We start from the raw sequence: 26,961 nt of genomic DNA on the forward strand, positions 1-26,961 counted from the left end.
CCTGGAAAAGAGAAGGGCTGAGCAATGTGTTTATTGGGATCAATGGGCATGTACTTTTTAGGGAAAATGTGGATAAGTGGGTTAGGCAGATCATCCCACTGCATGTCACACCCATGGACAGCTGGGACCCCGGGCTGGGGGCCAGAGCGCAGGGCGTGCATGAGATTTTAGAGCTGGATACACACACTTGGAGGCAGATGGAGCAATTTTTGGGAATTTGCTTTTAAAAGGAGAGAGGTTAAATAATGTGTATTTAAAAGGAGAGAGGTTAAATAATGTGTATCAACTTGAGAAGGACATGGAGAGAGGAACAGGAGAAGCCCTGAGGTCTGGGACAACATGGCCTCGTCAGGATCACCTACAATCCATGGCACATCCATGTCCTGCTCACAGCCCTGGATCTTTCCATATTCCTGGATCTTTCAATCTATCCAATCTCTCAGTGTTCCAGAGCAGGGATGGATGAAGTCCCACCTCACCCCTAATTCCTGGTGGTGGGTTGTAGTCACTTCTTTGGTCTGTGGGAGCAAGAGAGCAAAAAGCTCTTTGCACACTTGGCATCATATCTGGAGTACCTTTAGTCAGGTCTGCGCTACGTGGCAGCCATACATTTCCTTTCCAGCTCTGTATCAGTGTTTTATATAATGACCCCATTATCACTTGTTTAATTGCTTTGTGGAGGCCCAGGAAAGCAATTTATTGCACATGACCCTTGTATGTATTTTCTCCTTTCAGAAAAGCTCTAATTTCTGACCAGAATGGTTGCTGTGACCTGTGATTGCTCCATGCAGTCTCACAGCTCACTTGTGATTCCCACAAGAGCTTCAGAAGGAAGTGTTGGAACCCCTGAGCTTCTTGGCTACTGAACCAAACATTCCCTGGATGTGGCATGGGATTGCTGTCGGGGTGTGAGTCACACAAAGGAAATTTGAAGTGATAGTGGTGACCTGCCCTTGCTGCCGGGAGCAGCCACAGCTCCACAGCTCTCCCTGTTTGTCACCATCACTGATGAGGTGTCTGCTGTCATGGAATCATGGAATCATAGAATCATGGAATGTCCTGAGCTGGAGGTGACCCACAAGGGTCATCCAGTCCAAATCCTGGCCCTGTACAGCCCCAACAATCCCACCTTGTGCCTGAGAGGGTTGTCCAAACCCTCCTGGAGCTCTGGCAGCCTTGGGGCTGTGCCCACCACCCTGGGGAGACTGGTCAGTGCCCAACCACCCTCTGGGGAAAGAACCTTTTGCTGAGATCCAACCTGACCCTGCCCTGACACAGCTCCAGCTGTTCCCTCAGGTCCTGCATGAAGTGGTTTCTTCTTCTGTTAGCTGGAACTCGCTGACACTTCCATAGAGATGCCTGTATGGATACCTCCTTTTTGAGTCCTGGAAGCTCGGGGGGCAACCAGAGCCACTTCTCCTGGTGCTACTCCACTCTGCTGACAGCACCTTTATGCCTCCCAGAAGCTGATCCCTACCTAGCACCATCCTGGTTAGGAAGAGCTGTTAACTGGGATAGAAGGAGCAGCATGGCTTTGGGGAAGGCATTGACAGTTTTATCCTCCTGGTATCCCAGCGAGGTGGTCAGCCCTCCTGGAGATGGGGTCTACTTCCTCCTCTCCAGGGCAGCCCCTGGGACGTCTTCAGGAAAGCCCCACGTGTTTGAGAATGTCTCATCTCTGAGCAACAAGTTGTTCCTGTAACTGCTCCCGTGTAGCGTCACGGCAAGTTTGACCGCGCTGTGGTTCTGAGGATGCTCTGCTCATGGCAGCTCTCCAGCAGATATTCCACCCACAGGACATTCCCTCTGTGCAGCCCTCGCTGCTCCGGGTCCAGCAGCACCGTTTGGATGTTGGCAGGAAATGCCGAGGTTGGAAAGAGCCAACAAAAGACTCGTGTCATCACGGAGATGTGATGGATGGAGGCAGGCATGGCACCGGAGACCACCAGGCTCCGTCAGCTTTCACTTTGGGAAGCATCCCCTCTTCAAGCCCCTCTGAGGAGACAGCCAGGAGTGTCTGCAAGACACTTCCAGAGGCAGGTGGGCACTCCTGGGCCAAGTTAATAGAGGAGCTTGTGCAGAACTTTTGGAAAAAAGCCTTTGGAGAGGATTTCCAGGAAAGCTTCCGCTCCCTATGTGTTCCCACATGAGCAGAGCAGCACTAGCCCTGCTGCACCACGGGGCAGCTGTGTGGACACCACGGCCACACCTGAACCACCCAGGGACACAGCACAGCTCCATTCTGACTAGGACAAGGGACTTCATGACAGGCAAGACCTGGTTCAGCCAACAGTGAATTCCCAAGATAAACATCCACAGCAAAAGGAAATCACAGCCAACTGCACAGAGCAAGTAATGAGGGGCTGGAGCATGTGAGCTGGGAAGGGGCTGGAGCAGCAGGAGCAGCTGAGGGAGCTGGGGGGGGCTCAGCCTGGAGCAAAGGAGGCTCAGGGGGGACCTTCTGACCCTGCAACTCCCTGACAGGAGGGGAGAGATGGGGGGTGTCGGGCTCTGCTCCCAGGGAACAACTTGGTGGACTCGTTTATGGTTGATGACCTTTCCAACCTAAACGATTCTGCTCTGCTCATTTCCATCTGCTCTTTCGGCAGGAAGGAGAGCCAGGGATAAAGGTCCCAGCTGGATCGTTTCTCCAGTCGCCCTCCAGCGAGGAGCTGCACAAGTGCTGGTGTGGCAGAACTTTGGGAAGCACAGAGCCGGGAAGGGCTTGGTGGGATGGCAGAGGGAGCTCACACGTAAAAGGTGCCACACACGCTGCCACGGAAAAGCTCTTTGAGAGACTGTCTGTCCCTGCTGGCAGCAGAGCTGCCAAACGTTCCCTAATGATTCCCGAGCTGGCTCGCTCCCAACTGTGGTGTCTGTGCGCTCTGGGAGCGTGTCCGGGTGTCGTGCGGGGGCAGGAGAGGAGCGGGGAAGGCCGGAGCTGCCAGGCTGGTCTGCAGCTCCGGACATGTCGGGATCAGAGTGCGCCGCTGGTAAAAAAAGCCGAACACCTTTCCATAACTTTCAGAAGTGTGGATTTTTTTCACAGCCTGCAATTCAGTACAGGAAAGCTAAATTAGCACCCCCCAAGCGAGCCTTTTATGTGGTAAACATATCAAATACAACAGGGGATGCTCATTCCATCAATCCTGGAAAGAAACTGTGGGGGTGGGTTTATGAAACAGTATCAAATGCACTTGGAATCAGGAATTTAAGGAATTGCCACCTTTCTTTTTACATTTTTTTTCCCTTTGGTCGATTATCTGTTGGAAAAAAACGTGGAAAATTAACATCAAAAGTTCAATCTCAATAGGACCTATGGATGGACTTTAGTGCTTTGCCCAGCTGAGGCACAGCTGGAAAGTTGATTTGGAGTTGATTTGGAAGCGGTAAGAGCAGCCCAGAGACCTCAGCAGCGTAGGCACGAGCCACTCTGCTCCACTCAGGGTCAATTTTGGGGATTACACATGACTAGAGAGAGGGAAATTGTTGTTCTGGGGGCTGTTACAGCAGCTCCTCGCCATGAACGGGTTTCCTACTCAGGACTTTTTACTTACTCTTTGTTCCTAATCTTTAATCTTCACTTAAATGTTCTTAATCTCCACTTAATCTTTGTTCTTCCATGACACTGAGTTACTAAAGGGGGATGTGAGAAAGGAGCAGGATTAAGAGGTGAAACAACTGGGCTGCAAGGGACATTTTCATTGCAAAGTGTTGTTGTCTTTGACAGATCCAAGTGGAGAGGACAGTGCTGGCTCAGCTCCCTCTGCCTCCCTGTACCTCCCTGTGCTCTTCTCCAGATCCTTTTAAAACTCACTACAGTGTTTTGGTTCCCTTTGCTCTGCTTCACTAAATCTGTGGGGGTTTTTCCCAAGGAATAAGGCAAGAAGGAGCTTCCTGGCCCACCTTGACTCCAATGTTCTGCCCTTTTTCCATGTTTTTTGGTCTCTTTGTAAGTGGGGGACATATCATCCTGATCCCTCCAGGCTCCTTCCTGTGCATCACACATTCTGTATGAAGAAACATCATATTTTACTTTGATTTGCAAATCAGCAGGATCCCAATTCCCATGTAAATGTATTCATGGAATGTGTGTTACTGGCAAAAGGAACTGATAATAACTGTCTCTACAGGGCACTGTCACTGCTGCAGAGCCTCAGGTGTTCCTGAAAGGTAGGGAGGGAGGCTTCCCCAGCTCTCCATTACCCAAATTTAAATGTGAATGATCTGAGCACTCAGATCAGCCGTCCCTCTTCCCCTGAGCCCTGTTCTGCTCAGAGCACTTTCAGGAGCGTTGGAATGCCTGCCACCACTGGGACAGGGGAGGGGCCCTCATTCCTAGGACATTCCAGCTGATTTATGCCTGCCAGTGTCTCCTCAGTCCCCCTGGTGAGGGGAAAGAGCTCGAGGAAGGGTGGGCAGTGCCTTGTTCTGCAGTGAGGGTGATGGGCAGAGTTTTGGGTTTACAGTCTCTGAGGGTCAAGGACCACCTAGATTTGTAAACATAGACCAAGGGCTGGAACACAAATGGCCATTAAACTTCCTGCAACAAAAGGAAAGGCTGAGGCCACCTGGTCTGTTCAGCTGGAGAAGAGGAGGCTGAGGTCAGACCTCACCGGGATCTGCAGCTTCCTCAGAAGGGGCAGCACCAATCTCTGCCCCCTGTGGCCAGGGACAGGACCCAGGGAAGGGCTGGAGCTGTGTCAGGGCAGGCTCAGGTTGGATCTCAGGCAAAGGTTCTCCCCAGAGTGATGCGAAGGTGGTGGCCACTGCCCAGGTCCCCAGGGCGTGGGCACAGCCCCAAGGCTGCCAGAGCTCCAGGAGGGTTTGAATGATTCTCTGAGGGATAGGGTGGGATTGTTGGGGCTGTGCAGAGCCAGGAGGTGGACCACATCCACCAGGAGATAATCCTAGTGAGTCCCTTCTGGCTCTGGATCAGTGTGTCACTAACTGTGCTGTAACACCCTGTAATGCTGTAAAGCACTGAGATGAAACTCTTGAAAAGTGACATAAAAAACCCCCCTATGGTATTAAAAACCCCACATGGGGTTAAACCAGCAAAAGCTGCAAAAATACTTTCACCTTCGTGTTTTATCTGGTAAATTCACCTTCGTGTTCTTGGGGCTGGGAGGGAGAGGGAAGGCAGCCAAGCAGCCTCGGGGTTGTGTCTTCTCATGAGTGTCAAAGCTGATGGAAACAGATGAGAACTCCAAGATAGGTCAGGCCTAGCCCAGGCCTGGACAGGGTTTGGAGCAACCTGGGATAGTGGAAGGTGTCCCTGCCCATGGCAGGGGGTAGAATGGGATGAGCTTTAATGTCCCTTCCAACCCAAACCATCCTGGGATTCCCCGGGACGAGCCGAGCAGGTGGGATGTCTCCTGCCTCCAGACTCCAAGTGTTGTGGTTTGAAGCACAGAGTAAGTCGGTGTTTTGGTTAAACCGGAGGTGTGTGCTTTATTAAATCCTGGCAGTCGTCTCTGTGTGGGTGTCCAGGGTTAATCCCTGCACGTCCTTTGAGGGTGATGGTGCCTCACTGTGCCTTACGGCGCTGTTTGTGACAGAAAACAGCCGTGATGGAGAAAAGGTGTTTGTGCCTCTCCGCGCTGGACGCGTTTTATGCAGAACTCCAAGGGCCGAGGGAAAACGCCAGCTCGGCGATGCTCTGCTGCCCTCGAGCGGGCGCGTTAGAAACATCCCGCTCCCCTCTCCCCACCTGCGCTGAACCGCCGCCTTAAAACTCAAAAAAAGCCCTTTGTAATCAGGTTTTTAAGGGGTTTCCACAGCCTACGGAGGGCGAGGGGACACAGTCAGAGCTGCCTCCTGAGGAGCGGAGGGCGGGGCTTTCACCGGGCGGGGCCTCTATCGAGGGCGGGGTTCATAGGGCGTGGCCTTCACCCCCAGGTGAGCACTCGGGGGCGTGGCTTCGCCTACTGGCGGGGAAGCCTCACCTGAGGGCGGAGAGGCGGGGCTTAACCGACAAGGTCAGCGGGATGGGCGCGTGGTCTTGTAGGGGGCGTCGCACCCAATACGTGGCGACGGTTGGCTTTTTTCCCCGAGGAGCAGCGCGGGGCGGGGCTCTCAGACCGGGGCGCGGCCTGGCCAGTCCACGGCGAGTAGTGGCCAAAGCTCAGGGGCGTCGTCTTCCTCCCTAAAGGGGCAGCGTCTCAGTAGAGGGCGTGTCCTGCTGTCCGTCGGGCGACCGTGCGCGCGCCCCGATCACGTGTGCGCGTCACTTCCCGTGCGCGAGAGTTGTAGCCGGCGGACGGTTCTCGTCCGGTCGGGGCGGCGGCGGCGGAGAGAGGGAGTTGGAAACGCGAGCGGCGGGACGGGACGATGAGCGGACAGCGGGAGCAGAACTACGGCGAGCGGGTTTAATACCGCGGAGCCCGAGCGCGCATGCGCGGCCGGGCCCCATTCCCTTCCCTTTAACCCCTTTCTTCCAGGGCGGCATGGCCGCCCCCGCGTCCCCCCCTCCCCGTGTCCCCCGTATTCCCGCTTGCGGGCGGGCGGAGCGGCGTTCGCGTGCTGGGGGGCGCCGCTCCCCGACGCGCCCCCGGCGTGAGAGCGCCCCGGCGCCATCTGGGCCCAGGGACCGCGCGCCGGGAGGGACAAAATGGCGGCCCCGGGCCCTGAGGGGCCCCTCGCCTTCCGTCCCGCCCCTGAGCAGCGGCAATCCTGCGCTCCTCTCTCCGGAGTCGCCTTCCAGCCCGCTCTTGGAGCTACTTTCTGAGTTATCTGCCTTTTGCTGCCTGTCGCCTGTAACAACAGCTCTGCTCCTGCCTCACATCCGGGTGGCTCGGGCTCTTATTTAAACGTAATAGTCGAAGGCAACCCCCTCGCTTTGTGAAACCTGCAGCAGATATTCTTTCAAACCTCACAGTTACTCTTAAGATCTCACTGTCTGGATGGGTTTTGTACTAATACCGAAGTAGACGAGTTGCTAAGCCTCAGGTTTGTGATGCACATTTGCAGTACGGATGACCTCTTTAACAGTTAGTTGCTTTTTATTTAGTGGATCAGCCTTGTTTTCCTTTGAATTGGGGTCAGTACTTTGTTTGGGGGATTTTTTCAGCATAATTCTAACTTCTTTACTCACTGCAGCATCGGAGGGAGCTGTGGAGGTGATGAGTTAAATTCTAAACTGGAGGCGACAAAAAATATTAAAGAATGTAGTAATCCTGAGCACTTAGGATTCCTTAGAATATGGCTTTTTCATACTAATTCAGTATAATAAGGTGTGATACAGGAGTGTTTCTACTTCAAGGCAGGTGAGGTTGGAAAAATTTGGTCTCCAGGAAGTTAAAAATGGGAATGAATGGTGAAAGACAGGGATTGGGGAACAGAGTTGTGCTACCCCCAGTGTTCTTCCTTGATGTGTTCGTGTCACTGGTGTGTTTTATTTGCTCAAGGTGGGTATTTGGGTGTCAGGGTTTTTTAAAGTTGCTTTTTTAATTGTTGTGCAAGTCGGACTGAAAACCAGTTTAATCTTAAAAAAGTTTACCAGGATAACCTGCATTGTGTTTTTGGTCAGAATGAGCGGAAATGTTAAAACTTCTGTAGCGAAGTCTTTGTGAAACATCATTGTGCAGGGTTTTGGGGCAGGAACTGCTCTCTTGCTGCTTTTCTATATTTTTATTTAAAACAAAAATACATAAACCCTGTGCAGGCAGTTTTTGCCGAGGCTGAAAATGAGTTTTGTCTGAACTTTTGTGATTTTTAAATAGATGAATTGTATGCAGTGGACATGTTTGTAAAACTAAAACCAACGACCTCCAGGCCTGCTGTTCCAGACTGGAGCAGGGATTGGCTTTCCTAATGCTATTGCCACTGTTATTTAGGAATTTTTTTTGCATATTTAAGGCTTTTATTTTACTGACTCAGTGGCTTTTCTGCTTTTCCCAGCTGAAGCCTCTGCAGAGTAGAGTCAGTGTTTGGGTAAATAATCTGGGATGGGACTTTACAAGTGTCTGTAAAGCTGTTTCAGGCCAGGAATTGTGCTACTGAAAATGTGTTCCTGCTCTCTCCCTTGCAGTAGTATTCCTGCAATCAGTCAGATCTGGGGATTCAATCAGCTGGATCTTTTTTTATCCCATTTCCAGCTGCATTGGTTTGCAGGCCTGACTGGATTGAGTCCTCATGGGGATGAAGGAGAAATTCCAGGTGCTTTTGCCACTAAGGGGATTTGGTATTTCAGCAGCAACACAAACTTAAATTGGCTTCTATGTCAGTTTTAAAAAGAAAAACATGAAAGAAGAAGAAAAGACCCCACTTGAAGTCTCTTTTACAGCTTATGCTCCATAGTGGGAAACTTTTTGACTGAAGAAAGTAAATTATTAAATGCCACCAATACTTCAAATACTGGAATGTGCTTCAAATACTGTCACTGTGCTGCAATGCCAGGATTTTCCAAGTTTGTTTTGTTTTTAATTGAAATTGTTCTCACAGAGTTTCATGGGATTCAGGCTTGGAGGGGTTGGGAAAAGTCAAGTTAAATGGAAACATAGAGTCTCATCTTATGAATTAGTTAATTCTGATAGTGATGGGTTGATTTGTGATCAGAAACTTCAGTAGGAGTCAGGGCTTTATTTGTATGTATTTTTTTTTGTCAGAGTGACTTGCATGGTGTAAATGCTCGATTTACAGATAACTTAAAAGGTATTTAAATCATATATTTTAAAAAACGGTGACTTTTATTACTAAATTGTGGAAGAGGGAAGTCTGGGGAGGCAGTTTGAAAAAGAGACAAGCTGATAGCTCCATGCCTCCAAAAGGATGGATGGATCATTCCCTGTGTTCCTCCTTCACCAGCTGGCACTTGATCTGACCTCTTGGGGGGCTGGTTCAGTACCCAAAGCTGTCAGAAAATTATTTGGGGTTTGCTGCTGGGTTAATTCCCTGCCAGCCTGGGGCACTGAAGGAGCCCCCAGGGTCAGCACAGGTGGTGGGAGGAAGCTCTACCCTGATTTTGCAAGAGAGGCAAAAGCTGTTGTTTTTTTGTTGGCTCAGTTGCTAAATTCCATAGTGGAGAGGTTGAGGAATGTGAAGTCAGCACAGACACACCTTGGAGAAATGGGCTGCAGATCTGATGTGACATGTGAGGCTGCACCTTTCTCTAGGAAAGTGGAAATACATAAGTTTGTAGGAATCTTTGATTATAAAAACCCTAATACTTTTATTTATCTTATATTATTGACTGAAATCTGTACCTTGCATCCCTGTGAGGAAAAACTGGATCTGAGAAGTGCAAAGAACTCATGGCCATCACAGGCCTTCCAGCTGCTTCTGCCCATGGAAACCTTTCCTACCTCCTGCCCCCCAAATTATCCTGCTCCTGGAGCACTGTAACATTCTTTATGAATGTCCTTAGAGCTGCTCAAAATACCATCCCTGCAGTATCACACTTTGGTTTTAATGTGCCTAAAGTCTGGAAAGAATCACTTGGAAACCACAAGCCTAAACTTCAGGGCTTCCACCTGAATTCCAGTAATGCCTGAGGAAGGGGAAGAACTGTTGGTAAAGATCAAGGGATTTGGTCGGATTTTAAATTCACACTGGACAGACTTGAGGCTAGAAAAAAAGAAAAGATCATTTAGTAGTGGCACCAGTCTCAATCTGCTGACCAGCAGTGCTGGAATATAGGCAGGATAAAGAAGGATCTTTCTTCCCTCTTTCAGATGGCATCACAGGAGACAATTTGGCATTTTTAAATAACTTAAAGTTCACAGAGGGAAAGAGCAAAAAGTAGGAAAAGAAAATATAAAGGACAACAAAACCAGATAGGAGAAACTCCAATTTTAGTGAACTGTGGGAGTGACTGGTGTGAACCCTCAGGGGTAACGGGGTGTAAACTAAGTTTGGAGTGCTGCACACTCCTGGTTCATGGAATTTTGGGTAGGGAGGATTTCCTGGGGTTTGGAGGTGGGAAGGGTGACGACTTGGGAAATTTTGGGGGGTTTTACTGGTCCTAGTGATGTCCGGAGCAGGTGAGGTGCAACGAATTCCTTCGAGGCTGGAATAAAGAAGTGGCATAATCCTGTAAAATGTGGTGGATTGGGGATAATCTAGAAACCAAATGTAGATGTTTAAAAACTGGGAAATGCTGTGAAGTCCAAAGGAGCTGGATGAAAATAAACCAGCAGTTCAGTTTTCTGATTTGAGAGATAGTTGTCCTAAGGATTTTTCTTCCCAAGTTTCTGCTGCCCTGTCCAGATACCACATCAATGTTAACATAATACAGCAAATATTGCCTGGAAAACCTACCAAATAAATGAAGATTCACCAATTCTCTCCTGATTCTTCAAAGCTTTTGACTTCTAAAAGTTCTGCAAAGGGTTTGGGGTGTATTTCTGGGCAAACTGCTCCCTGCTTCCCTCTCATCCTGCATTTCTCCTGTTCTTTCCAACCTCAGTGCCCCTGTATTTGGACATGGCTCCTTCTGTCTTGCCCAGATTACCTTTTGTGAATTGAAGTATTTTTCCTCACAGGAAGAACTGCTTAGTTTTGGGTTTTAACTCTTCTTGAATCTTGCTTTGTCTAACTTTTTAGGAGTTATGGCTTCTTGTGGCTAAATTAATACATTAACTCAGAACTCATCTCTGTGGACTGTTTCCTTTTGAAGGTAGTAATGAATTCAGGTTAAATCTGCAAATTGTAACTTTAATTACTTCTCAGTGTTTGCCTTGCCCTTTGCAGGTCAGTATATGGGGCAGCTGTAGTTTAGAACAAAACCTTAAAAATTTCAACAAAGAGTATGGCCTTGACAACTTTGGGTAATTTCTGTTGCTCTTGGAATTAATTGAAAATCTATCCTCTAAGTCACTCCCCCCCTCCCCCCATATTGTATGGTTGGGAATTGTAAGGAGCTAAAATTTGGGTTAAGTTGTATGGAAGTGGTTTAAGCCTGATTAATTTTGAGTTAGCAAATGAATTTTTGAATGATTCCTGTTTAATTAGTGTTCAAGTTTGAGGTGTTGCACAGCTAAAACAAGGGATTTTTGACAAAAATCTGATACTGTGGTGTCATTAATGATCGTTCTTCATCACAATTTACTCTAAATCTAGAATTATTTTTTAGGAAGAAGTAGAATTTTTGCTGAATTTTAAATTTTCTCCAATACCTTGAAATTAAGAATACCTCCTAGTGTGTTCCAGTGCTCAAGGCATGTGACTGAAGCTAAGCATTACACTGATCTAAAGATAAAAATATATAAGTTGAAACTGCTAATTAGGTTATCTCAGTACCAAAGAAGATTACCAGTAGATAACAGAGCAGGTGGGGTGTGGTTCCAGAGCACTGTTGGAATGTGGGGCGTTTTTGGGTGGTGGAAAACGCTGATTCCCATGGAAGCACAAACCCCGGGTGTGTGACCCCACGTGTGTGACCCCCCCGGGTGTGTGACCCCCCAGTGTGTAACCACGGGTGTGTGACCCCGGGTGTGTGACCCCAGTATGTTGAACCACGGGTGTGTGACCCCCGGGGGTGTGAACCACGGGCTGTTGTGCACCCGGGGTGTGTAACCACGGGGTGTGTAACCCCCCCATTGTGTAACCCACGGTGTGTGACCCCCCCTGGGTGTGTGACCCCCCGGGTGTGTGACCCCCCCGGGTGTGTGACCCCCCGGGTGTGTGACCCCCCCGGGTGTGTGACCCCAATGTGCAGGCAGCCGGGGGTGTGTGTGCTCACAAACCTTCCCCTCAGGTGCAGGATGGCCCCGAGTTGAGGCAGTTGTAGCTCACTGAAGGCCCAACCACGCTGTGCTTTCGAAGCACTTCGGGCAGTGGCCGCAGCAGGACCTTCCTGCACTCACTTCTCGTGGAGTTTGTCTCAGTATGTGGCTGATAGTGCAAACTGTTTTGAGTTTCCTGATGCTACAATTCCTTAGGAGGTACTCAGCTGATCCAGTTGCACTTGCTATATTAAATACAGGCATAAATAGCAAATTCAGTTGCTTAGTGTTAAGTTAAACTGAGTTGACTGAACCTGTTGATAAAATCGTAGGGCTTTGGTAGATTCAATCCTTAAACTGCATTTATAGTAAAAGTCCACAGCACATTTTTTTTTTCTAGTTTCAGTTTTGGCACTAGATTTTATCCTGGAGTTCTTAAATATTCTTCATCCTGTTCTTTTTCTATTAAGGTTAATGTTGAAGAAGGAAAATGCGGAAGTCGCCATTTGACAAGTTTTATAAATGAGAATTATTTGAAGCTCAGGAATAAGTGAAGCTGAAATTTGAAAAAAAAGAAAGTGAATGCATGCTAATTATCAGACCAGAAGTCCCACTTGTAGAATATTGAGCAATTTGTGTGAAGTGGGGAAGATGAAAGAAGTCAGAATTTGAAACGGAAGAATGAAGAAAAGGAATAAAAATGAAGTTAAGATAAGAAGTAATCTGGAATCTGAAAGCACTACGCTAAGTAATTACTAGTCTGTTTATGTGTCCCTGTATATTTTGCTAAACATGCATGCATTATCTGTTTAATAGCAAAAGTACATGCAGGGTAAAGAAGTGTCTACCAGGGAAAAAAAAAAAACCTCCTTAACAATCTAGGCAGTGCTAATCCAACTGCCCGGACACGTAGCAATGAATATTTCCATTGATTTCACTGGAGCTTGTTTGCAGCCCGTAGGTAAACGAGGAATTGTGTCCAAATTAGGCTTTCAATATCTGCGTGCAGGAATCCCGCTCTGCTTCCAGAAGCGGAAGTGCTCATGGGTCTGGCAAGTCGGGGAGACACACCCCTGCAAGATCTCGCTCTAAGGAGGATTCCAGGCGCTCCAGGTCAAAATCTAGATCCAGGTCTGAATCCAGGTGAGTTGGCTTCTTTTACCTCTTCCTCCTCTTCACAACTCAGGTGGTTACATCCAAGGTGACGTCCAACTCAGCCGGTTCTGCTCCCACAGTTACCAGGGATCTGTGGCCGTGGAATGCAGAGGGGCATCAGTGGTCTCAGGATTGGTATTTTTGCAGCTTTTTCCAAGAGTCAGCTACACAGGAGGTAGTCAGCTCTGTAGGTTTGTATCCCTTCTGACCCACTTTGGAAGTGCCTCTTGGAATATTGAGTTGTTTCTGAGCAGGGAGTGGTAGGAACTTTTTAGAATTGCCCAGTTTAGGTCACATTACGTTTTCTCATGGTGTTCCTGGAGTGGGCAATGAAAAACAGTTGCAGAGATAACAGTCTGACCTTTTAAATACTTTAACTTGAAAATTAACAGGCTAGGGAGCTTTAACTATTAGAAAGCTTTCCAAACTCCTGAAGAGAGTTGCAAGAAAGTAACCTGCTCATTGTATTTGTTACATGGCAGCACAAACACGCCCTGTGAACGTGCCTTTTGCACTGTATCACCTCTCCTTGCACTCACCGGGGTGCAGAGTTCCTCCTAAAAGAGCTGATGGTTGAGTGCTGACTGCAGAAATGAAGGTGTTGATGGTTTTTTTTACTCATTTGTAGGCATTCAGGTTAAATAAAGTGGGGTTTAGCAGAGGGGGTTCCACTTGAGCTGTTCACAACTTACTTTTTTTATGTGAACAAGCAGGGAATTGCCAAAGCCTGGGGGAAGGATGGTGACACTGGGAGATTCTGTGCTATTAGCAATCACAAATACTGTGTTAGATCTTGCAAGATCAAAGTGAAAGGCTTTTGTGAGAAGGAAAATGGCTGGGAGGTTTTGACAGCAGAAGAACGAGGTTTATTGTCCAATTCAGGCACAGTCACAAACGTGAAATCATGCACTTGGCAGTCCCTGGAGTGCAGGAACAAATGTGTCAAATTAAATTAATAAACACTTGGTGGAGTAGCACCGTAGGAGAGGATGGGATTGGAGGGACCTCTGGAAGTGCCAGCAGTGAGAGAGGGATAGGGCAGGTCAGGAAGGGTCTAGTCCCAGATCCTGCCCAAGGCAGAGTCAGCTCTGGGCTCAGACTGTGCTCTCAGGCCTTTGTCCAGCTGGGGTTTGAAAACCTCGGGGGGTGGAGGCTGCAAAACACGCCTGGGGAACCTTCTGATTTTACAATAAAGTCAGGATTCCAACCAGCATGTCCTTCTGCCCCTTAATCCGTGACCCCAGGGATTCCATACCCATGTTTCCCACTTGCAGAATAACCATCATACTGAGTAAGAGTGCAATCACAAATTGTATAAAATTCTGGAGAAGCAAATACAAGATCTAGAATTCACAAGAGACCTTGCAAATCATTTACTTTTACAAGAAATCAGTCTTTAATACCCTGGCAACTGACTTTATAATTTCTGATGACCAAAAGTAGCAGTTTATGACTACTATGGCTTCCTGAGCATTTAACAGCTGTCTTGAAGATGCCTATGGCTGGAAATACTGGAATTGTAGAGCAGGGTTAGTGTTCTTTAGCAGGTTTGGGTGGAATTGTGTCAAGGCACATATTTAGAAATGTTGTATCTTAATCTCTCTTCAGTGCTGTCACACCTTGGGATGTGGTCAGGGGCACATCATTTAAATCTGGCTCTCCCCAGAGAAATAACCCTGTGAGAACTTTCATATTTCTTGGTAGTTTCTGTTGCAAATGTATTTTTGAGTTACCAGCTTGGTAAATTAAACTTTGATTTGGGAACCAACCTGTGTCCTGGTGTTTTTATCAGTTGGGGTGTGGATCTATCTGATTTTAAAATCTGCTTTTATTGAAGTGGGCAGCTTGTTATCTTTGGCTGGAACGTTGTGGTACCTGGAATATCAACTCTGTGTTTACCTTAATTATTTTTTTTCCTGTATCTGGCTGAAACATGGCTGTGTGCATGTGTGCAACTTCATTTATTATTATTATTATTTCAGTCTTTTTTTTACTGTCTTCCTAGCTTCAGGGAAGTTCTCTTGGGTTTGGTTTTTTTTTTTTTTTTGGTAAACTTTCTGTTGCCAAAAATAATATTTTCATTCTAAATACATAGTTAGAAGTGCTGTAATGGGATATGCTGCAGTAATTTCTCCTGGGCATGGATATATATTTCAAGTTGAGCTTATCTGGCTCACTGCTGGTGAGGTTGAAGGTGTTTTTTCAGGAGATCTATCCTGCAGTTTGGCTGTCTGGTGACAAGTGGGGAGAAATCCTGGCTGTGAAGAAGCTGTTAAATGCTCAGGAGTAGAAACCAGTTCAGGTTCAGAGCTTCATTCGTGCCAGTGTGGTGGTGCTGTGGAACTGGAGGAAGGACATCTAAGACACAAGAGCCTAAAAATCAACAATTTCTGACTTAGATCCATTGACTGTTAAACTGTTAACTGCACTTCTTAGCCTTGCAGGGATTTTTCTTGGGAGTGGTGTGGAATGCAGGTTATTCAGTGCAGCCATCACAGGGCAAGGGCAGGCAGAGTATCCCAGTGGAAGTGCCTGCCTAGCTTTTCCCCTAGGATTGGCTGTTTTGGGAGGGCTGAGGGTCTGGGAGAAGGAATGGAAGTGTTTCAGAACCTCATGTCCACAGAGCTTATGCTGTGAGAAAACATTCCTGGGGAGGGGAAAAAATCAGTGAGCAATTGCACCTTTGTCTAAAGACACTTGGAGTGTGAACGTGTCAACATTGATGAACAGCTAGTGTTAAATAACTGCTGAAATACCAGCAGGTAAAGGAGCTACTGCAGCTTAATTCCTGCAGATTGTGTTGAGCTCTGTTTCAGGGCTGTTTACCAGACTTTAAAGGTGTATTTATTTTTCAGTGCCCCCTCTGCAGTGGTGCAGGCTTAATGTTAAACCATACTCCTGTTCCCTTTATCTGATAAGTGTTAAAAGACAACCACCCCACCTGTTTTTAACTAAACTCTGAATATTCTAAGCAATACTGTGTCAAACCAAGAGAGCCTTGTTAAAGGAAGTTAAAAGCTGAGTAAAATCAAGGAGAGGCTCCTGCAGGAATCTTAACAGTGAATATTTAACAGTCCTTGTGAGTAGTGACTAAATTGATTATAAGTGAAGCGTGTGGGGCTGCAGGACTTTGGAAAATGAGCTTTTTGTGACTCTGATGTATTTTTGGAGGGTTAAAACCCCCAAACCAAGCCAACACTGTACCTTTGTCCCCTCAGATCTAGATCGAGGAGGAGTTCCCGCAGACACTACACGCGGTCCCGCTCCCGGTCCCGCTCCCACAGGAGATCCAGGAGCAGGTCGTACAGTCGGGACTATCGGCGCCGGCACAGCCACAGCCACTCCCCCATGTCGACTCGGAGGCGTCACATTGGAAACAGGGTACGTGTGCTCAGGAGTGGCTCCCAGTGCTGGGCACAGCCTGCAGTCCCCCAGCCTGCTGGTTTGTGCTGTACCCCGAGGTACAAACACAAAGGGTTTCTGTGAAAGGAGGCTTGTGTTCCTCTGGCTTTGATGTGACGGTGTCTCCATTAGCCCAGCCCAGATCTCAGCCCCATCTTTGTTTTATCTTGAAACCCTGACAGTCACAACCTGCACTGCAAATACAACCTGTTTTCATTCTGATCTCTTTCTGTCCCTCCCTTTAGGCAAATCCTGACCCAAACTGTTGTCTCGGGGTGTTTGGGCTGAGCCTCTACACCACAGAAAGGGATCTGAGAGAAGTGTTCTCCAAGTACGGGCCCATTGCCGATGTTTCCATCGTGTACGATCAGCAGTCCCGGCGGTCCAGGGGGTTCGCCTTCGTGTACTTCGAGAACGTGGAGGATGCCAAGGAAGTAGGTTGGGGGCTGGGGAATGTTTGTGGGCTCTCACTTGCACAGGTGTTTATTCTGTCACCTGGGCAAGCTCAGGGCCTGAAAAATGCTTGGCATCTCAGAATCATGGAATTTGGACTTGTGAGTGCTACAGAATGAACAGGGAATTCTGGACTCACCCAGTGTAGAATGCTACACCGGTGCCAGCCTTGCAGAGCTGTGTGCTTATGGGCTGGAACCAGGCTTATATTCTGCATAAATCCCACTCCTGAAACTCTCCAGTGTCTTCTGTTCCACATCTGGCATGAAGGCTTCCACGTGGATGCTTTGGATGTGGGTCCTGCTACTTGGCAGAAAAAAACCCAAACCAAAATTGTTTTGAGTTCTTCGATTCAGATTTACTTATGACTCTGATATCATTATATTCGTGGTTATGGTTATTTTTAGGGGTGTATTGGAGGAGAGAAAACACTTAAATCAGCATAACAGTGCTCTTTGTTAACTGCTGAATTATTTGCTGCTTCTTGTGTACTGGAGTAGTTGCATCTCCCTACATCAGCATGTTCAAAGATTCCTCTTAATCTTATTAAGAGGCACTGCAACACTTGTTAAATTATGTTCCTTTCAGGCTTTTAATGGCTTTTAAATTACATTTTCAGGGGTTACTGATGTTTAAGTCCAGATGGTCTTATGGCTTATGTTCAGTGTTATACAGAAAGTGTGAGTCAGACCTGGCTCCAAACTGAGTCTTTTTAGGACTTAACTTTAACACTTAGAGCAATGGTTAGAAATCTGTGTTGGTACCAAAGTTCATGCCCACAGCTGATGGTATTTTATCATTCCTTAGGCAAAGGAACGTGCCAATGGAATGGAGCTGGATGGAAGAAGGATCCGGGTAGACTTCTCCATAACAAAAAGACCTCACACGCCTACCCCTGGAATCTACATGGGAAGACCCACTTAGTAAGTGACCTGTGTGGGGATTTTTTTTTGCAAACCAGGATTAATTGCCTTGTGTTTTATAGGAATTGTTCTGTTTCCCCTTTAAGACACCTGGTTCTGAGTGGTCTTTTTTTGGTTTATCAGCCTTTTGCCTCAGCCATCACTACTGCATCTCTTTCCAGCTCTTTAGATTCAAAAAGTCTACAGTACATGTTGTTTTTTTCTTAATTTCTAAATTATTTTAAGCTTTGTAAGCTCAGGTTTTCAAGAGTGAATGAGCAAATGCTGGTGGAGCAGCTGTGTGGCTCCATTAATATTTGGGATTAGCAGTTCGCCCTGTCCACACAGTACACTTTTGACTTCCAGTTTCCAAGAGTGTAAACTGTTTTCCCAAGTCATTCCCCAGTTGATTTCCCAAGACTTTCAACTCACTGGTGGTTATGCTGATGTAGTGTTGAGACTGCAGGTTATTTTTGTAATCAGAAAGTTCATTCAAAAGGCGTTTGCTCAGAGTTCAGAGTGAATGAAGAGCACTCACAGAATGGAATTCCTCCTGTGCCTGTGATACCAAAAGGTGAAGAGGTTGCAGGCCAGAGAGGAAAGGACCTGGCTGAAAGTTCAAGCGTTTAAAAAGCAATTTTAAGTAGTTTAAGTAGTTCTGTTCCTACCTACATTGGTCTTTTCAGCTGTGACGGTGGGAGGTAATAACATAACCCAGTTTAAATAATATGAACTTAGCTGACTGCAAACCATGTGAATGTTTAATATCTGATAAAATACAACTCTCTCTCCCTCCTCAGTGGCAGCTCCCGACGACGAGATTACTATGACAGAGGGTACGACCGAGGGTACGACGACAGGGACTATTACAGCAGGTCATACAGGTGAGGGGCTCTGGGGGATTCCACTGCTTTGGAAACTTCTGCTTTCTCAGCTACCTGCACAGGCATCAGGCAGTTCATCCTACATAAGTATGACAGAAGAGTTTTGCACTCACTGTCATTCTGGAACCTTCCTGTGAAATGGTCACCAAAATGACAAATCACGTCGGTCACACTGAGAAATACTTTGTAGTGTTTAACTCATGCTGTGATTTAGTCCATAATGTCTTCTGGGTCTGCATTAAGTGTGTTTTCTGTACTCTGATTTTAGAAGAATCTTTGGTTGGTTCATCTGTTAGCACTGAGATGGTGCAGATCTGATATTTGAGTTGGGATTACAGTGCCAGCTTAGATATTGAGCACAGTGTAGTACACAAAAAGAAATTGCAGTGCTCCCCAGTATCTCCCACTGATAATTATGGTACCTCAAATGTTGCCAAAAATAAGGAGTTGGGGATTGTAACAGACCTGTTCTCTACTGGACATTTGCATTTAAAAAGCTTTTTTAACATACCTCTTCAGGTTGGATATGTGTGTAAACAAGTTTGGGGTGTAATTGGTGCTAGTGATGGAGAAGTTTGTCCTCTGCATTTTCCAGAATGTTCCCTGTGGAATCCTCACAATTTCTGGGACGCTCTTAAGCTGGACACAAATTCAGGAGTTTATTTTTTCTGCCTGCAATCAGCAAGCATTCCTGTAATTGCAGAATTGTGTAGTAGTGCTTCCCAGTGGTTTGCAAAGCTTTAATGCCTCTGCAATAGGTGGATTTAGGATTGTTCCCTGATGACAACCATGTATTCATGGAAATAGCTGGATTCTTTGCCACCACTGGTGTGTAGCTTTCAGATGTGGTAGAAGGCTCTTGGATCAATCATCTAGTTTGTTTTGGAGCACGAGGCGCAGGAGCTTGCTTGGGATAGTTAAAACTTCACGTCACTTAATGTGCTAAAAGTAATTAACCAAAGTACTGGAGCAGCTCACGAGGGTCTTGGGGCACAGGAAGGATGTACAGCATAGTCTGGTGCTACACAGGCTGTTAAATGGTGCTTCCAGCTTGCTTCTCCCACTTCTCTTGGTTTTGTATGGCATTCTGATGTGAATATCAGAATAAAGACACCTAAGGACAGCCAAAGATATGGCTCTGCAGTGGTTGGTGAGAGTTTTGCACCATCTGTCTTGCACTTCTTCCGAGCTCAGATTTCCTCATTGTCTCAGGAAGGGTCAGTCGGGGTGTGCTGGTTGTCCTTGAGATCTGTTGCTTGTGTGCTCTTCAGGTGTCATTTCTTCCTTGGTTAGATGTGGCAGGAGCCCAGATGTGCAGTGCTGAAGGGGTTCCTTTTCATTCCTGACCAGTGGTCAGGTGTTTGTGAGGTGTCACCAGAAACCGTCACTGGGTCAGGAGCTGCAGCCCGGGACAGTGACCTGCTCTGAGGAAGGTGTCCCTGCCCATGGCAGGGGGTGGAGCAAAGTGGCCTTTAAGGTCCCTTCCAGCCCAAACCATTCCATGATTCCAGGAATATGGAGCCACAAACGCCTCATGTGTGGCTGCTTTAAAAATATCAGGATCTGCTACTCTCTCGTCCTGGTTGTGTGAGGGAGAGAGAAATGTTGGGGTGTTGTGAGTGCTTCCCTGAGGAAGGGAGGCTTGGAATTGTTGAAGATGCAGTGAAGCATAGCATACCCCACCCTAAAAATTCAATTAGTAACAATTCCTTTGCCTTCCCTGCCCTCTGTGAAAATAAAGCCTTAAGGGAAATACAGTGTCAGATGGGAATTGTCCTGTTAAAACTTTAACTTCTCCTCATTTCCATGGGAGGCTTAATTTTGCCTGGAAAAGTATCTGTAAGCTAAAGACTAACCTTAAAACCAGTCACCAAACCACAACTGGAGAAGACTTTAAACTTGATTTAGTCTCCTTCTGGTAACGCTTTGCTGATCTAAGTCTGAGGAGGTACCAGTCCAACCACTTAATATTAAATGCAATAATAAGTTGTTTCTGTTCTACCTCAGCTGTTGTTTAAATGTGACTGAAGTGTGAAAATATTGGAGTGTGGGGTTTTTTCCTGCCTCCACCTTGGAATCAACATTTGTCCTCAGGGTAGTGAGTTGATCTTGCTACTTTAAAACAAATTATTAACTCAAAGGGCCTGCCTTAAATGGGTAAAAATGAACACAGCGAAGTAATTCAGCATCATCCGGTGTAGGAACCAATGTTTTCTTGTCTTGACATCATTTTCTTACCCTTGATGATGTTTTTTGCTTGTACAATGAACTTCTTGTTTATTTTTTAAATTCTTAAAAGTCGTTCTGCTTTTGTTTTCACAGAGGAGGAGGCGGCGGTGGAGGAGGAGGCTGGAGAGCTGTTCAGGACAGGGATCAGTTTTACAGGTATTTACTGGATTAGTGGAACTGGGCAAGGAAACACAAAACTTGGGAGTGCCTGGATTGGAGGGGTTTGGGGTGGGTTGGCTGTAGCAGCGACTGCAAGTCAAATAAATCTTCATCTTGGACAAATAATTCAGGTTAAAAGCTAAGGTGGATTTATTTGTCTTGCCCTTCTTGTTTGGGATGCACCTGACTTGAAACTAAAGTGACATGTGGGCAAATTGTGAGTGCAAGAGGTTGTATTTGTTGTAAGAGTCAAAAATAATATTAGACCTGGTATTAGAAAATCCACATCTTCACTGTGTTACCCACTGGAAATGTTGATCAGCTCTTCCTGTGCTCATTAGTTTTCCCAAGTGCATTCCCAAGCCCAGGGTGTTGTTAGAGGTATCCACATAAAGCTGAGTTTAACAAAGGGATTGTTTGTGTCCCCCCTGTCCCAGGAGGAGGTCACCGTCCCCATACTACAGCCGAGGGGGCTACAGATCCCGGTCCAGATCCCGATCCTACTCACCTCGTAAGTACCCATGGAATCCTGCAGTGGGTTGGGTTGGAAGGGACCCTAAAGCTCATCTTGTTCCCCCTGCCATGGGCAGGGACAACCTCCATAGACTCCAAACCCTGTCCAAACTGGCCTGGCCTAATCTCAGAGTTCACATCTCAAAAGCAAATTTCCCCTTTCCCTGAAGGTCTTTTGAGCTTTTGTGTCCATAAGGATTGACTTCAGCGTGGTTTCTTTATTGAACCACAGTTCCTTTTGAAGGAACTGAGCAACAGGCAACCTTGAGCACAGAGCAGATATTTAGTTTGGAGAAAATAAACAAGATAACAGTACTTGTTTTGAAGCTGAGGTCCTGTTCCTTCCTCCAGAACTCTCTTAAAGCAGGAGTTTGGTTACCTCCAGGACATGAGGCTCTGGAATTTGATGCAGGTTTGAAGGGGGGCAGTGAGCTTTAGTTCCAAATCTCTCAATCCTTGAAGTCTGACAGTATGTTTTACTGTGTTTGTTTTCTCTTCCAGGTCGCTATTAAAGCATGACACGGAATTTCTAGCTACAGCCTTTGAGTTGAAATTGCAAGTTTGTGGACAATATTTTTTTATTGTCTCCTCTGTTTAACCAAGTGACAGTGCCTAGTGAATTAGGTGACTTTGACACCTTTTATGAGGACGACTTCTGTGGTGTTCAGTGCTGTTTCATCCTGCGTATTTGTGTAGTTGGTGCTTTGTTTTCACTTGTGTTTTGAAAGGAGTATGTTTTGCATGTATTTTTTTAGTCTCCATTTTGACTCCTGAAGGGTTTCTATTGTAAAGACAAAAACCGTGCAGTTAGTTTTTTCTACTGATTCCAAGTTACTCCCAAGATCCAAACCTGTGTAAAATGCTTTCCGAAAGTGACAAGTAAAACAAAAACAAGTTTGGTTTTTTTCTTTTCCTACTTATTTTTGCCAAGAAAACAAAATCCTTCAGGTAATCCCAGGGCAGGTGCTGTCCATTCCTTTCAGGATCAGCCAGTCCTTTGGTGTCCCACGGAAAAAATTGTACTTAAAGTGCTTCTCAAGTCCATTTCTCACTTCTGAAATCAGCTCTGAATCCCTCACTTGGGAATCTGTGCAGTTGGATCTGTGAGCTAATTACTTTTTAATCTTGTGTTGGAGGAGCTTTCCACACTGGTTCATCATGAGAATGTGGGGTTATTGTCTAGAAATAACACTATAGTCATTTCTGGACTCAAAAATGATGCTCCCTGTGGATGTAGGGTAGAAAATCCTTTTCCTGTTTGCTCTCACGAGGAGTTTGATAAATCATGTGGAGCAGGGGACTGAAGGAATAGGCCCTGCCTGCTGCAGCTGCCTGGAGAGGAGGTGACCAACAACAGCACACCAGGTGTCAGGGATTTACAAATTATCCAGGTATTTGTAAAAAATTCCCTGTCTTTACTTGTCCTGAGTGGACAATGGGATCAGGGCAGTGATTATTTTTAACTGTCTAAGCAATAACGGTTCATCCAGGACTGAGTTGTTGCTCCTGTTGACACATTCCTTGGAATGTGTCACATGGTTCCTGTGCTGAGAGTGTCCCAAATCCGGATGCCAGATCCCCGCTTGATGTGAGCATTGCAGGCCATGGTGCTCTATGGATCATGGAATCATTTAGGTTGGAAAAGCTCTCTAAGACCATCGAGTCCAGCCATCCCCAGCACTGCCAAGGCCACACTGACCCATGTCCCCAAGTGCCATATGGCTTAAATCCCTCCAGGGATGGGGACTCCACCAGTGCCCTGGGCAGCTGTGCCAATACTTGACAGCCCTTTCCAGGAAGAAATTCCTCCTGATGTCCAACCTGACCTTCCCCTGGCACAGCCTGAGGCCGTTTCCCCTTGTCCTGTCCCTTGTTCCCTGGGAGCAGAGCTCGACCCCCCCCACAGCTCCACCCCTCCTGCCAGGGAGTTGGCCGCATTTGGGGAATGCAGTAAGGTCCCCCTGAGCCCCCCCAGCTCCCTCAGCCCCTCCTGCTGCTCCAGCCCCTTCTCTGGGCACACTCCAGCCCCTCAGTGTCCTTGTCATAAAGGCCAGGGAAGGCTTGGATCTGGATGCAGACAAGCCAGAAGAACTCGTGGTCGTGTCCATGGGAGGCAGTGCTGAGGTGCGCCCCAAAATCCGTGTTAAAGCTGTTCCTGGGCTTTGGGAAGCAGCTGCTGCAGCCCTGCCACAGCAGAGCCTTTTGTGCAGTGCTTCCTGCTGCTGAATCATTCCGAGGGCTCCGTGTGCAGGGTGAGCCCCGCTCAGCTGCTCCTGGGTGTAGTGTTGCCCCGTGACGCGGCTGACAGGCTGCTGTGGTATGTGATGAGCTGGAAACCACGGCTGGGGCTCCGCCAGGAGCCAGGCAGGAATTATCCATGGGGAAGGGGGGAAGTGTATCCTGACCCCCAGCCTGGATCTCCCCGGGGCAGGGAGGAGTCCTCTGCCAGAGCAGCATCTGCTGCTGGATGTGACAGGCTGTGCCCTTTCCTGACCCGCTTTCCCGTCAGGAGCAGGACAAATACAAACCTTTGGAGCACGTGGAGGGGAAAAAGGAAACCAGGAGATGTTTGTGCCACTGGTCTTTCTCCACATGTGCAGGTGGAATTTCCTCTGGAGCAGTTTGGGCCTCTCCCAGCACGGGAGATGCTCCTGTCCCAGTGCAGCCCTGTGGCACCTCCTCACTTTCCCTGGACACGAGGATCCCTTTCGGGATCGTGCAGCTCGAGGGAGCTGCGGAGCACCAGGGCAGTTGTGGGTCTAAAAATCCCATTTTTCCTTGCAGCTCCTCCATTTGGGTTCAAGGGATTTATTTTGCAGCTCATGTTTTGGCTCCAGCAAATCCATCACACGCAAGGCAAATGCTCCCATCCCACCAGAGCTGCTTTGGAGCTGTGAGAAGCTGATCCTTTAATTTTCCTGCTCGGATACAAAGAGTCCAGCTCCACAGGGCATTCCTAGGTATCCATCTCTGGCCTTCGCTCCACCACCTCAGTCCCACACATCTATACCTTGCAGGTCCCCTTGAGTGAGTCAGCACAACTGTTGGGAAGCCTGTTGGGAAGGAGCTCCTGGTCCATCATTCCCATAGTTCTGTCTCGCTCACACTCGGCCCCTGTGCAGGTGTAATTAACACAGTCCCAGTCCTTAATTTAATGACCCAGCCATGGCAGTGCCTCCACCTCGGCATTCCCGACTGTTACAGACCTGGAAGCTTCCAAAATCCAGTGAGTAGTTGGAAGATTTTCACTCGTGTCCCAGCAGAGGGTGAGTAAAACGATTCCCAGAGGGCTTGAAAATCATGGATGTGTTTTCCAACCAAATTGTGAATTGTTTTCCCAGCTCCACTGTTTCTGAGGGATAACCCCACCTGCCAAAGTGGGCTGGTTCCAGCCCAGTCCTTGATGCTCTTCCCTCACCTCTGCAGCAGCTGCGAGGTTTCCAAAAGCCAAAACACACATTCCAGACAGTTCATCCACACCCGATTAGTGGGAATTTGGGATCTGCCTTGTGCCTTGCCCAGGGTGGTGAAGGGCAGGTAGGAGCCACCCCAGCACCACACTCTGCTCCCATTCCGTGTCATGGAACACCTGGGAAAACAAACCAAGCCCTTTTGGAAAGGAAAAGGGTTAATTTTTAGGACAGGGTTTATTGGGAGTTGTTTTAGGCATTGCCTGTCCTGTGTAGTCTCTGCAGCCCCATGGAGCAATGAGCAGCTGTATCCCATCTTGTTCCCAATCCTGACAGGACAAGGTTGGGATGAAGCTCTCCTGAGATTCTCTGTGTGATGAATGAGTGAAAAATATCCTTAAGGATTCAGGGAAAATAGATCAGAGAGCTGAGGCGGGTTCCTCCTGAGCCAGGTTCCTCCTGAGCCAGGTCACTGAGCTTTTCCTGCTGGATAACCACAGCCTTCTGGGGTAACTTCTGGAGCCGCCACGTCCTTCCTGCTGGCTCCAGGCAGGATCCTCCCTCCCCACTCTGTCCTGTTCCCAACATCCTCTGTGGATGTGGGATCCATGGAGGGATCCAACACAGGTGCCCCAGCCAGGACCTCCCCAAAATCAAAGGAGCCCAACCAATGCCCTGAGTGTGCATCCCAGTAAGACCAGTCCACCAGAAAAGGGGGATGAAACCTCACGGATCCCAACCTGCTTGCTCTGAGACAGGCTTTCCAAAGGCTTGGGATAAAATGGAGCTGTGGGCCAGCCAGAGCTTGGAGGAGACTCAGGAACCCCTCGGGGCAGCCCCGGGGTGGATGTGGGAGTCCCAGATGTTCGTCCAACCTCCAGCCGAGGAACGGCACCTCCTTCTCTTCCCATGTTCAATCAACCAAACACTCCGTTTTTTTCCTAGTTTCTCTTTTTTCAAGGCAGCCCTTCACAGGGACCAGGTTATCCTGCCCTTCTCCAGACTAAACAAATCCTCCTTCAACCTCTTGTATTTTTCTGCCCATTTTATCGGTCTCGCTGCCACATTCCGGACTCGTTCCATGCCAGCGTCCCTTTCCAGAGAGGAATGATCTCTCCTGCAGGGCTGCCCTCAGAAGATGCCTTTCCCTTTCCTGCTGGATCCTGCACTGCTTTTAGGACCATTTACTGCCTCTCCCAACTATTTTGTAGCAGTGCTCTGAAATCTTCCTCCCCGAAGCACAAACTCCCCTTGAGCATCACAATCAGAGCAAGAGCGATCCCCCAAAACTCTGGGGAAGAGAGCACCAGCTCCGTAGGTTTGGGAAAACCTCTGGGGAAGGTTGTTGAGCTCTTTCTGCACAGCCAAAACTTGGGGGCAGGGGGGATGAGCTCATGCCGGTGCCTGCAGGAGACTCCTCTGATACATCCAGCTCCAGAAGCTGGAGTGAGGAGTCATAAGTAGGTATTGGATCCCGTGGGCACTAATTAATCCTGAAGCCTCGTGTTTCTCCTGCTGCTTCCCAGTGGCAGTGACCTCACGCGATGAACCGGCAGCTCCCTGCCCCGTTCCTGTCGATAGCTCATCCCTGAGGAGGAAGGAATGACCTGACAGAGGGTCAGATCTTTGAAAAGGACATTAATGACTCATTTCAGCCTAAAATCACCCCAAAAATGTGCTGGGGCTGGGGGAGCCCCTGGCGCCGGTGACAAATGACAGCCAGGCAGGAGCCGCCTGAAAGCAAAGCCGGGGAAATCGGAGGAGAAGGATTCTTCTGGCTTTGCATCATCACAGCCCAACCACATCTATTTTTGCTGTAGGCATGGCATCGAGCTCCCGTCACCGCTATTCCTACTCCATCCATCTCCCTGTGCCAGGGGAAGAGTGGCAGAGGGATGGTTTAATTGTCCTTTAATTGCCTTAAAATCCAGGGAATTCAGGTTGCTGCCCTTCACCCCCCCGCCCCAGCAAGGGATGACTGTCCCTGGGACACGAGGCCACTTGTCACCCCCCCAGCCAGTGTTATCGTGCACCTCACTCCACTCTCCGATCACAGCTCGGATGTGCTTCCATAGGGATTTGGCTTTTGTTCTAAAAAGGAGAGAGGAAAATGTCATTTAACCTGCTGGCAGGTGGTGACAGCAGCTCCTGGTCACCTGAGGACACCCTCCAGCAGAGCCACACACCC

At 47.8% G+C, this 26,961-nt stretch overlaps 1 protein-coding gene across 4 annotated transcripts; it reads left to right on the forward strand.

The window, feature by feature from the left end:
- Positions 1 to 6,310: 6,310 nt before the first annotated feature.
- Positions 6,311 to 22,260, forward strand: TRA2B (transformer 2 beta homolog). Of its 4 annotated transcripts, none has more exons than XM_029962667.1 (10): positions 6,311 to 6,369; positions 12,137 to 12,414; positions 12,621 to 12,809; positions 16,040 to 16,202; positions 16,469 to 16,657; positions 17,484 to 17,599; positions 18,379 to 18,462; positions 20,785 to 20,847; positions 21,288 to 21,361; positions 21,865 to 22,260. In XM_029962667.1, the coding sequence occupies exons 4-10, from the start codon at positions 16,170 to 16,172 to the stop codon at positions 21,873 to 21,875; spliced, it is 570 nt and encodes a 189-aa protein (XP_029818527.1). In that variant the 5' UTR covers positions 6,311 to 6,369; positions 12,137 to 12,414; positions 12,621 to 12,809; positions 16,040 to 16,169; the 3' UTR covers positions 21,876 to 22,260. The 4 variants fall into 4 exon arrangements, with proteins under 4 accessions (XP_029818527.1, XP_029818526.1, XP_029818525.1 ...); XM_029962666.1 differs by having other exon boundaries at positions 12,676 to 12,809; XM_029962665.1 differs by having other exon boundaries at positions 12,137 to 12,809.
- The last annotated feature ends 4,701 nt before the right edge of the window (positions 22,261 to 26,961 follow it).

This window comes from Manacus vitellinus, unplaced genomic scaffold, assembly GCF_001715985.3.
Source record: "Manacus vitellinus isolate BGI_N305 unplaced genomic scaffold, ASM171598v3 scaffold_49_pilon, whole genome shotgun sequence".
Classification (NCBI taxonomy): domain Eukaryota; kingdom Metazoa; phylum Chordata; class Aves; order Passeriformes; family Pipridae; genus Manacus; species Manacus vitellinus.

Bases quoted from the DNA above. Each gene is read 5' to 3' on its own strand.
- TRA2B (XM_029962664.1), top strand. From the start codon at position 6,334: ATGAGCGGACAGCGGGAGCAGAACTACGGCGAGCGG. The intron at 6,370-12,675 runs GTTTAATACCGC...ATCTGCGTGCAG, and splicing joins AGCAGAACTACGGCGAGCGG to GAATCCCGCTCTGCTTCCAG. The intron at 12,810-16,039 runs GTGAGTTGGCTT...TTGTCCCCTCAG, and splicing joins AGATCCAGGTCTGAATCCAG to ATCTAGATCGAGGAGGAGTT.